Below are 13,018 nucleotides of genomic sequence, written 5' to 3'. Positions count from 1 at the left end.
TGGAGAAGGACATCATGCTTGGGAGGGTGGAGGGACAGCGCAGGAGGGGAAGGCCCTCTATGAGGTGGATTGATTCAGTGACTGGGATAATTGGGATGGAAGTGTCAGAGACAGTGCGATTGGCACAGGACAGAGCAGAATTTAGGGCTGTTGTACATATGGTCGCTATGAGTTGCAAGCGACTGGACGGCACAAAGCAACAACAACAATAACAACTATCACTTTCATAATTAAAAGCTATTCAAATAGGATTTTACGGATGTTCTTGCAAAGAAAGATCTTTTCTGCTAGATTTGTACCTGAGATGGTAATAGGCTTAATTTAGTATGGTGTTTGCAAAAGTCATTAAAGCATTTTCACTTCTATTCTCTCACTTTATCCTTTCTACTGCCCTGTAAGAAGTTAAGTCTGGGTCCTAATCTCTCCTTGACAAAGGATGAAATTGGGGTGTGATTGCCTTATGTGATTTATTAGAAGACCTGCTCCAAATCAGGGATAGGATTCACACCTTTGAGATGTATTCGTTCAGATCATAAAGACTTCTTTTAAACAGATATTGAAAGGTTACCTAACCCACACAGAGGTACTAAGTAGAATCAACCGAAGAATTATTTTAAAATGAAAATATTAGGGCCTCATACCTTTGAGGCTCCAGTTCAGAATAAACACAAGGGCCAGTACACGACTTTTAAATATGGTTTCTACTTGACTCTGCGCTTAGGTAACAGAACTATCTGGGTATTCATGTATTCATCCAGTATTCATCTCTGATTTTTCCCTTTATGTTCGTTATTTGTCTCCCTAGTAGGTTGTTGGACTTTTTCAAATTCATTGGTCTATTTCCTATGTCTTACATAAGTATCCTCTCCAATCTAAAGAAATAAATTTTTAAAAAGCAATTGCATTCTCTATTTCAGCCTTAAAATAAAATCCACATGGAGAATGATATGAGATGTAAATGACTAATCAGCATAGAAGATGCCCCATTTTATGCATAAAGAGGTGCAGTTAATTTTTTTAACTGAGAATTTTTTTTCAGTTAGTATTTGTAAAGGCAAAAAAAAGTTTCATGACAAGCAACATTGATGAGAATAAAAAAACCCAAACAAACCACACAACTCAAATAAAACCCCCAAACAAATCCAGACACTTTTATCTAATGTCAGAAAGAGCGTTAATGGTACAATGTCCTTGGAGATGAAATTGGTGATTTCACTCATAATTAAATTTTTTATTTTATTTAAAGTTAGAAGAGTCAGAAGAGGTGAAAATGGATTGGCCTATGACTCAACAATCCATATCTTTGTGTATACTTAGTGAAACACACCTCATAATATCATTTAACTGAGTCTGTTATTGTCTATGCTAATAATTTGTTTCACTCACAAAGTGGGGAGCTCTGGTGGCATATTGGTAAGGAGCTGCATGATCAACTCAAAGGCATGTTGTTCGAATCAACCAGCTGCTCTGTGGGAGAAAGAGGGACAATCTTCACTGTAGCTGAAAACCAGCTAAAAGGCCAGCTATAAGTCCATTCCAACTTGATGGTACACAACATGAGTGAAAGCTAACTCTAGGTTATGTTCATATTTTTAAAAGAAAGTCTGTTACCTAACTTAAAATCCTCAGAGAATCTATTGAAAATCACTAGGCATTTTTCCAAGGTGAAACCAACATTTTTATAGCATCCATTTTTTTTATTATTCAGTGGGTTCTAGAAAAGCAAAACAAAACTGTTTGTAAGAGTTGAAAATAAGTGAACGAAGCAGTTTAAAATACCACTAGTTGAAAGTTATTTGCATGCATGAAAATTTAGATTTTTCCCCCCAAAGTAATTGAAAAGAATATCTTACCTGTATCTAATCTCCAGCAATCCATGAGTACTTCTGCTATTTAATATGTTGTTGCTGTTATGTGCAGTCGAGTGGCTTGCGACTCATAGCGACCCTATGTACAACAGCCCTAAACTCTGCTCTGTCCTGTGCCAATTGCACTGTCTCTGATACACCCATCCCGATTACCCCAGTCACTGAATCAATCCACCTCATAGAGGGTCTTCCCCTCTTGCGCCGGTCCCTCCACCCTTCCAAGCATGATGTCCCTCTCCAAGGACCTGTCCCTCCTTGCAACATGTCCAAAATATGTCAGATGGAGCCTCAGAATCCTTGCCTCCAAGGAGCAGCCCAGTTTGACCCTTTCCAGGATAAATCTGTTTGTTTTCCTAGCAGTTTATGGTACCCTCAATACTCTTCTCCAGCACCACAGCTCAAAGGCATCAATTCTCCTTCTATCCTCCTTAGTCATTGTCCAACCGTCTGATGCATAACAAGTGATAGCAAAGACCATAGCCTGTATCAGACGCACCTTAGTCTCCAAAGAGATACCATTGCTCTTAAGTACTTTGGAGAGGTCCCTAACAGCAGACTTTCCCATGGCAATACGTCTTCTAATTTCCTGGCTGCTGGTGCTGAGAGTGTTGACTGTGGAGCCGAGCAAACTGAAGCTGTGAACAATCTCAATCTCTTCACCATCCATCCTGATGCTGCCAATTGGCCCCGTGGTGAGAATCTTTATCTTGAGATTTAGCCTCAATCCATATTGGAGGCTGCAGTCCAAGCTATTTAATGTATCATTTCTTAATTTGAGCCTTCAGAATTAAGGACACTCTGTAAGACATGAAGACGTACGTCATATTTATACTTGCCACTGTTTCTATAAACCTAAAGCCCACAAACATATTTTTGAAAATCTTTACTTCAACTGCTTAGTCTCACCATTTGTCTGCTTTTGACCTTTTGTTTTATTGATGCTGTGTTTTGGCTTTATGGAGTCAAGTTACACAGCAATATTGTTCTTCCCCTGCAGGCGGAATTCACAGCCATGCGGGAGCAGTACATGCGAGGTGGGGAGGGCTTCATCATCTGCTACTCCATCACAGACCGCCCATCGTTCCAGGAGGCTGCCACATTTAAAGAGCTCATTTTTCAAGTCCGGCACACCTACGAAATTCCGCTGGTGCTAGTGGGCAACAAAACAGACCTGGAACACTTCCGCCAGGTGAGTGCCAACTCTCCCTGTTAGCCTCTGTCTTGTTTTCAGAGAATACATAATACCATGGATGGCTGTTTTCCAAGATTCACACTGAAAATGATGAGAGAGAAACCATACACAAAATTCTTGCAGAAATGTTAATCAACCTATGGTAGATTGCATTTTTATAGTTGACTCTCACAAGATCTTCTATATCACAGGGTATTTTGCTATGTCCTCATCAGTTTCTAGTCACAAAATATATATTTTCCCTTCCCTCTTGGATTCTAGGTACTTTGTGGTTGTTTTAATTAGGAAGGTGGGGAAGAAGTGGTGTTTAACTTTGAAGATTGCATTAAGAGAGTTCTGCACTTTTGCCAATCAAATACTTGGTTTGGCGATCCAACGACCATATGAGGAAGTCCAATGTCTCCATGTGGAGAAATGCACAGGCACAAAGCTAAAGGACATTTCAAACCTTCCTTCTGTATCCACCAGGGTATACAGCCATTTTGGAGTCAATTTGCTTGTCCTTGGTGCTTTGGCCCACTGAACTATAAGAAAATAACATAATTCTTATTTTAAACCACCAAGTATTGTAGTAATATATCATAGAGTATACCTTTTATTTAGAATTTATTTGGAATCAGGCGTGGCATCCACTTCCTAAATAACATACCTCCAGAAACTACAGACTTAGATAAATCGATAGTTGTAGAGTGTCTTCAGGCCTTTTGTTCATAGGGTCACTATGAGTTGTGCTTGACTTGAAGGCAATCAACACCAACACCAACACCAACACCAACACATAGTTATTTATAGGGCGCTCTGATTGCTTCTCATGTACCATTGAAATGGAAATAGCCCATAGTTGACCCTCCAATAGTTTTTCAGAGGCAATGAGTCAAATTGGACGAGATTGCCCATCTCTCTCCCACAGAGCAACTGGTTGATTCAAACTGCATACCTTTGTGTTGGCAGTACAATTTCTTACCACCAGCAGTAAAGAAATGTATTGCCAACCTGAAGATAAGTAATTCAAATCCACAAGCTGCTCTGAGAAAGAAAAGGGGACAATCGACTTTCACACATTTACAGGCTCTGAACATTTTCTGAAGGGTTGCTATTAGTGGACTCCGACTCAATTGCACATAACAGCAATTATATATATATATATACCTGTCAACACATCTACATCACAATATCATTACATCTCAATAGCTTTATAATTTAGCCTAACTCTATATATCAATATAGATATAGAGAGCATGGTCTTTCCACTCATTTGTTATGCACCTGAGAGCTGGACAATGGATAAAAGAAAAACTGATATCTTTGACCTGTGGTGTTGAAGAAAAGAACTGAACATCCCATGGACTACCAAAAGAACAAACAAATATATATTGTAGATGATGCCGCCAGAGTGCTCCTTGGAGGCAAGGATGATGAGGCTTTGCCTCACATACCTTTGGCATGTTGCTAGGAGGGGCTGTTCCTTGGAGAGGGACATGCTGCTTGGAAAGGTGGAGGGTCAGTGAAAGAGAGGAAGATCCTTCACCAGGTGGATTGGCTTGGTGAGTCCTGCAGTGGGCTCCAGGGTGTCAGGAAGTAAGAGGATGGCACAGGATAGAGTGGGGTTCCGATCCTCTGTTCATAGGGTCTCTATGAGTAACACTCATCTCAACGGCACTTTCCAACAATGACATATCTGTATCAATAAACATATATCACTGATATCTATATATCTGTGTTATCTATCTATATCTATATTTAGTTCTAGTGTAATAATAGTTCTTTCTGCTTCTGCTGTATCATTGAGATCCTCAAACATTGTGCAATTTCTCCATGCAAAATCAACAAGGCAAAAAACACATTTTATTGAGATTGAGATGGACTTCCAGAAGTCATATAGTTTATATTATTCATTCTCATGTGATCAGGAGTTACTTCTTGGACAGGAGCTAATGGACAAGCATTGATCACTTTGCCCCTGAGGCTTCCGCATGGTAAATATACTTCACTTGACCTTGGTAGACTTGAGATTATAAAAGAAAAAGCCTGGGTCAGAGCCTGGGTAAATCCTCTTAAAATTCTATTGCCTTGACTCATACTGTACAAAGTTACATGGGAAATTTTATGAAAATCAAAGTTTTGTAAACACAATTTTTAAATCCAATGACTTAGAGTTCTAGATGCTTTCTCTTTATTTATGTTGACCTCAAATTCAAACAAGTTTATGTTATAGTTAGTAATTTATCTTTAACCTCTTTAATGTGTAGCATCTGTCCTATAGCAAACTATTCTTTCTTAGTGTTAGTGTTTTTCAAATGTAAATTTTTATTATCTAATGCTCTACACATTTTCTTAAAGTGAAAAAAAATAAGATAAAAGTTTTCAAAACTGGGCTTAAATATCACTTGAAAGCATAATCTTGTCATTTAGTGCAATGGATTTTTGCTGTGTCTTTTGTTACACATTCCACTTGGAAGGCTAAATATCTTAAAAAGTGCAAGTAACTTTTTAAGGAGCTGTAATATATGTTTATCTCCTCACACTTGTTCACTGCCTTTCTTTATGGTCTTCCTCCACAAGAATTTTTAATGTGATGTGTTGCAGTTACTAATGGTTGTGCATTCAAATTTATCTCACCAGTGAACAATTATTATTCTATCCTTTGTCAGAAACAAAGTAGTGGTGTATGAGCAAATCAATAGAATCCTTCTGCTGTTCCTTTCAAGAGTGTGCCCATAAAGAACACAGCTTCGGAAATTTTACGGGGAATTCTGCTCTGTTCAACTTGACTCAACCTAGCAACAATGGGTTCTTATCATCTGTGAGAAGAAAAGGAAGCCTTACCAATATCACTGGAACAAATACTAAAAAGGGATTTAGCAGAGTAATTTTACAGACTCGATAAACTTTCCCTTTTACTTTTTTTATTTAAAAGCAAGTAAACAAGATTGCATTTGAACAGATAAGCACAAGAAACATTTAAAAAAGATCAAACTGCAATCTTTGTAAATAGGATGTGTGTACCAACATCTTCAATAATGAAGTGATGATGGGTAAATTTGGCTTCTGGCTGTGGTGGTTGTGATGGAAATAATTAGTCCTCTAATTGTAGACTTTTTAAAATCCTTTTCAAGATGCTTTCAATTCACACTTTATAGTAATGTGAAAACTACCTCAAATAACATAACTTTAACCTCAGATATGACAACCTTCTGTAGCATAAGGATAACAAAGAAGTTTATATATTGATAGAAATGGACTTTAATAAATTAATAAAGGAAAAATAATGCTAAAATCTAGATTGTGTATTTCCATCACATCAACATGTCAGTTTTATCATTTAAAAATAAAGATATTAGCTTATATATCCTCTATAGTTTGAAATACTTTTGTTAAAGTTCCTAAAGTAATAAAGTGCAGAACTTCAAAGAGTCTGAAGAAATTAATAGTGGTTCTCTTATTCAAAGCTGAGAGACAAAGAAGTTGCATTCTCTCTCAAACAGTTCTTAGTTTGCCTACTTCTTTTTTTTTTTCTTATCTGCTCATCTACTCTAAGCTTTTTGCTCTGTTGTACATAGTGTTTTTAAGGGCATATTATTTGAGGTCTTAATGTTCACTTTGAAGCTTAAAACTGTTTTCCACTAACCACATAATGAATGGAATTCCAAAATCTCTGTAGATGTTCATTGAAATGAAAAATAAACAAACTAAATTAATAATAATAAGAAAAGATTTCCCATTAAAAAGAAAACCTTCACAATTTTATGGGAAAAGGCATGTAGAAGTTTTGGGACTTAAGAATAACAAGATTAAGAAAATAACATCTACATATAGTAATTCCAAGTACCTCTGCTTCTCTTCAGAGACTGGGAGACTGCGGAAGGATCGAGTACATCTTGTTTCTTTCAGAAAGGCTGGTGACCACTAGTGGGTAGGAATTGCACTGCCAACCCCAACGCACATGCTTGGAATCCACCAGCCATTCTGCAGGAGAAAGATGAGTAATCTCCTGTGTGATTTACAGCCTCTGAAACCATTCTGGAGGGCCAGTTGTGGTTTGCTTCTGACTTGACGGCATAAAAACAGCAACAACAGTATACTCGTGATGTAGAAAGAAGGGATATTAAACAATAACATTAAACGTTAAACAACATAACGTTGTCCATAAGTCCAATTGTTGCTCAAAACCTGGAAAACTGATTTGGGCAGCATATTTGAGAAATAACCCACAAATCACAAACTCAGTGCCATTAAGTTGGAACCAACTCATGGGTGACCCTCCAGTGGAACTTTCAGAAGCTGTAAATTGGACAGGAGAAGACTACTCATTTTTTTCCCTCAGAACAGCTGGTGGATTCAAACCACCTGTCTTTGGGTCAGCAACTCAACTCATTATCCACAAGAACTCCCACAGTCCAGTAGAGACACAGAAATAGGCAGAAAGGATCAGGTTACAAACAAGAGTAAATCTAGAGTGGACGGGATGATTCTAGCCAACTGTTGACAAGTGATGGGAGTGGTCAGTGGAGGCCTAAGGAAACCAGCCCATCCCATTCTGCACACACGGTGAGCCTCTTCAGACAGAACTCCTACCTCAAAGACACATTCCAACCAAATGCAAATTTTTAACAAATTCTATTGGATTGTTACCATACAATAATGAATGGCTAATACTACTCAAACTAAAAACAAGACAAATAACAAAAAAAAGAAGTACAAAACAAATAACAAAAAAAAAAAGAAGTAGCTCTTCATGTTCAATCATCAGTATAATACGTAATTCAAGGAAACACATTTTCTAAATTATAAAAAAAATTCTGAAGGACAAAATGTTGATCATTTACCCAGTTGTATGGAAATAATTATGCTGTTAAGTCAGTTCTAATAGTAACTCTAGACTAATAGTAACCCTATAAAGTGGAGAATAATTGTCCCTGTAGGGTTTCTAAGGCTGGACTCTTTATAGAAAGATATTGTAGTATCTTTCCTAAAATTCAAACAATTGATCTTTTGGTTAACAGTCAAACTCTTAATAACTCTTAATATTCTATACCTGTATGACACATTTATGGGGATATCCCTCTGTCATTATTGTCACTTTGGACCTGACTCATAGCTGACACTCCAGAGAACTTTCAGAAGTTGCAAATTCCATGAGAAAAGAGTACCTACCTTTGCCTTGGCAAGTGTAATTCCCAACTGTTTTGGCCACCAGCACAAATAACACTTACTTGGCCTTATTTATCCTTCCCATGATGAAGCTCTTGGTTCCTAAGAGAAAGGTTAGTGCTTGAAATGCCTTCAATGATTCCACAAGAGAAAGACCTAGTGATTTGCATCTACAAAGAATACAGCCAAGAAAACCCTCAGAGGCAGCTGTATTCTGTCACATTAGTTGTTAGGAGTTGAAATGTATACTGCACAGTGCACAGGAACAACAAATATCCTTTCTGACACATTTTTCTGCATGCTATGATTGCCTTTAATTTGAAAAATATGAATATCTCTATTTGAGATGGAAAATAAAACAGGACTTACATCAGTTTGTATAAATTTATATACACCAGTAGGTTGCAAAACAAATATTTAAATCCAAATCCTTTTTTTTTTACTTTATTTTGCCTATCATATTTTTTTTTGTTTACCAGTGAAAGGTCAGCTATGGGTCAGTATCAAATTGATGGCATTGAATTTTACGTTTTTGTTTTTACCAATACTTCAAGCCCTAGGGGTACAGTGTGTTGTGTGCCAAGCTGTCAGCTTAAAAGTCAGTGGTTTGAATCCAACTGTCAGTCTTCTCTCACAAAGATTTACAGTCTTGCAAACTGATGGAGGGTAGACATGAGTCAGAAGTGACTTGAGGGCAATGAGTTTTACCAAATACGTAGCAATCATTGCGTGAGCAGCAAGAACTTTTTTTTTCTTGAACAACTGAATATGCAGAAGTGAAAGTAGCTACTATAAAGATATACATTAAAGTATTAAGTTGAAAGGCAGCTCTGAACCCTACTGGCACAGAGCTGTGCTGCAATTCTGGAGGCATGTGGTTCAAATCCACCAGCTGCTCTGCAGTAGAGATCAATCTCACCCCATGTAATTAAACTGCAGCTGAAAACCCACTAGAGGGTCAGTTATTTGTGGGTTCTGACTCGAAGATTCAGGACAATAACAACATTAGGTTTACAGAAGCCAGAAGAGAGGAGGAAATCAGAAGCCAGAAAAGAGGGAAAAATAAGGAGTGATTTCTTGTGTTACTGAGTATGAAAAATGTTGAATAATCGATAAATATGTATGCATAAACTAACATTAGAGTGGAAGAAATAGATACTGAATGTGTGTGTATATATAGTGTGTGTATTTATTACATATTGTTTATTATATGTTTTAAAGTGTGCACAGCAAAAATCAGTGCTATGGATAAAATTACACACATACACACATACACATATGAATCTAAGTAGAAGCACTAAAGAGAGAAATAACATAGAGTAAGGTGATAAAGTATAAAGCAGGTGACTGAGTGAACTATCTTACATAAGCTAGATATGCAAGGCTTCTGGAAGAAAGTGTCGTTTTGCACAGATTTAGAGGGAATCAGAATATTCAGAAGAACATTACACAATAATTCAATGACATTTGTAAAATACTCCTAGTGGGATATAGCTCAGTGTGTTTACAAGCCAGTGAAGTAACTAAGGAAGCAGTGTTAAATGATAAAGGACTTTTAGTGCCTTGGTATAAACTTTCAGTTTCCTTTTAGGTGTGAAAAGAAAATGCTAAACATATTTGAGTAGAGTTGTGACAAGAACGGACTTTAATTATATTGGGTTAACTGTTGTGGTCAGGTAAGAATGGAATACCTCAGTGGGCAGTTAGGAGGGACTTTTTCAGTAGTCAGGATGAGAAATCATAGTGACTTCGGTGACAGTAATATCATTGTCTATTCATTGATTACATACACATACAGTACACTGACAGGATGACAGGTGAAAGGCTTACAGTGAAGTTTGAAGACCTTTCATGTAGGAACAAATTCTACAACATTCTTCAGTGATACCTGAGGTCACCACTACAGTGAATGTTCATAATGGACTCTTCAAGATAAAATTAAATGATATTCTTAACATATGCATTTTATAAAGTAACCATATATTTAGTAAAAAATAATAAGTAGCCTTCGGTTTGCAAATCTACACAGATAACTGTGTTTTTAGAAAAGTCTGTGACAGATACAAAAATGTGCACACAGACCTCCTCTCTTCTAAGAAGCCAGTCTGTGAGAGGTGGTGGGGATAGTCAATAGAGATCTAATAGCTATCAAGTCCTTTGGTTTTACTCTCAGTTACATAAAGTCTCCTCCCACTCGACATCACCCTTTGAGAGGAAACATATTTTTGGTGATTGGGTGAGATATGATCATAAAAAGACAACTGTTTAAACCCAATATGAATCAACTCTGGCAGGTAGATCTTGCACCACAAACTGCTCTTGTTTGGCCAAGCCTTTGTTAGGATTGCATTGTTCTTCTATTTACCCCTCTGAACAATCTGATTTCCTTTTCTTTCTTCTCACAAATGTTGACTCAAATAACCACTTTATACAATTAACTTTTTCTCAGCCTATGCTTCTATGAAATAACAATATACTTCTTCCATGATAAGGATGGCATGGAGAGGCAAGGTTCAGATTGATTATTCATAGAGTTGTAGTTGACTTGACAGCATCTAATATTAACAAAAACCAACACTGGCTGTATCATAAATTTATAAACTAACATAAATAGACTAGTTGTCAAAGTACTTGACATATTATTGTTATTAGCTACCATCAAGTCAGAACAAACTCATAACTGACCTTCAAGGAGTTTTTTTTCACTTTTGTAATTACTAATTTTAATAAACATCCACAGAGATTTTGGATTTCCATTCATTCATTGCTACACTTTTCTCCCTCCCCACCCCTCCCCACCAGTTCGCTCCCTTCTAAAAAGAAAAAAAAATTCCTTCATTGGTATACAATTCCCCCTTCCCCCCCCCCGCCGAGGACACTTCTCTATGCAAACTTTGCACAGGAGAAGATCTTTCTTCTGTGGAGCAGCTGGTGGATTTGAACTTCAAGGCTCTGGGTTAACAACTTCTTGCAAATAAGCCACCAGAGCATTAGGGACTAAATAAATATTAAACACAACCATCTTCATACTTCACCTTCATTTACTTCAATAGTCATAAGTTTATTGTTTTCCTTGTACTCTATTTTACAGCATTAGAAACAAGTCAGTTAAATGTATTTAAATTATGTGAAAATAAAGCATTACTAAATCTGGATGAAGGCCTAGGGTATTCATGACTAAAGTGCGTGGATTTTGTAAAAGTAAATTACAAAATAGCAAAAGAAATGTTGAAAAAGTTGTCTAAATATTCAGCTGTGAAACATAGAATATCAATTTCTCAAAATATCTGAATGCTGTATGAGAGAGCTTTGGAAAAAATTGCTTCTATCTCTCATTAGTTCATGAACTAATGAAATTGAGCATTAGAGATAAATAATAAACACATTTTAAAAACCACACCCATCATTAGTCCTCCCACCAAAGCTAAGCTATTTTTTAAATGCATAACGTGACTTATCTTATTTCAGAGCAGTGGTTCTCAAAGTATGATCCCCAAACAAGAATGGTAAATATCTGGAGACTGTTAGAAATACACATTTTTAAATGCTATTAGAGTTCTATTAAGACATTTACCTGGGGAAAGGGCACAACAATCTAACAATTTATCTCACACATGTAGGTGATTCTGGGACATGTTAAAGAGACACTGAGCTAGAGTTTATATGAAAGGTCATGAAGAGCCACCTTTTTTCTAGGGTCTAAAAGAGAAGACTGTGGTGCTACTAACCAACATGTCTTGTGACTTTAGTGGTTTTAAAAAAAGGCTATATCTGACTTCTATCAACTTCGCAAAGGGCAACTATCCTCCTCAACAGCATCAACAACATAAAAACAATTTGCAAGATATCAGCCATGTCACCCATGTTCCCATACATCTTTCTACTCATCTCGATACCAATCTTACTGCTTTATTTGGTTCAAAATTTGATATGTTAGCTCACAGACTGCACAGAACAATATTGCGGAAGTCAAAAGGTTATAAACCAGAATAATAACAGAATACAGTTAAGACAGCTCCTGAAATGTGCATGCAGGCGTCTTTGCTTTGAGCCTTACAGCTTGGTGTTCCCAAGTTCTCAGTCCTGCCAATATTGCCCCTCGATTCCCCTCCCCCCAGGTATCATCTCACATCAGGTCTCCATTTTGGCCATGGATGTTCTTTTCCTAGTGGTGAGACTTTTTCACTGGTGGTGGCATGTAGCAGGTGGTGTCTTTCCTCTTCAGTAGGTGATAGGTAGGGGGAGTATTTGTCTATCTCCCATTCTGGCTGACTCAATTCAGTGAGGAAACTAGCCAAATCTTTGTAGAGTGTTGAGAATGGCCAATTCCCTTGTGGAATAGTAGATAGTCTATCCCCTTGTTGATAGGCTAACATGCCCTGTTCGCATATCCCTGCTCATCCAAGTGGTGAAATCAGATTCAGAGAACTTTCAATGTAACTATTAAAGCACATTGGTTCTAAATCACTAGCTACTCTAGAAGAAAGATGGGCAGTCAATTTCCATTGAGGTTTACAACTTCTGGTGGAGAGTCTTTGTGAGTAAAAATATTTCAATACCAGGGAGTTTTGAGTGTTTCACGATTTTAACTCATGTATTAAAAATGTGTTGTTGTTGTTGTACATAGGGTTTTCAGAGGCCTGCTATTTCAGAAGTGGATGGCCAATCCTTCTTCCTAGTCTGTCTTAATCTGAATGTTTAGGAGTATCTGACAGACAGCAATTTGTGGAGCAATGAAAGATAAATCCCTCATTGTAGAGTTAACCATTAGTTACAGTGTAGTCCCAGCCCTTAGCCCTTTGCCTTG

General features: G+C 37.2%; 1 protein-coding gene across 1 annotated transcript in view; it reads left to right on the top strand.

The window, feature by feature from the left end:
• The window catches only part of RIT2 (Ras-like without CAAX 2), a 446,724-nt gene that overhangs the window by 239,232 nt on the left and 194,474 nt on the right, over positions 1-13,018 (top strand). The window contains exon 4 of the mRNA XM_006889211.1: positions 2,866-3,057. Coding sequence (XP_006889273.1) covers positions 2,866-3,057 — 192 coding nt within the window. The remainder of the gene's footprint in view (positions 1-2,865; positions 3,058-13,018) is intronic.

This window comes from Elephantulus edwardii, unplaced genomic scaffold, assembly GCF_000299155.1.
Source record: "Elephantulus edwardii isolate Elephantulus edwardi_28Jun2011 unplaced genomic scaffold, EleEdw1.0 scaffold00076, whole genome shotgun sequence".
Taxonomy (NCBI): Eukaryota; Metazoa; Chordata; class Mammalia; order Macroscelidea; family Macroscelididae; genus Elephantulus; species Elephantulus edwardii.
Note: the sequence above shows the minus strand (reverse complement) of the source record. Positions and strands in the feature narration are given on the sequence as shown.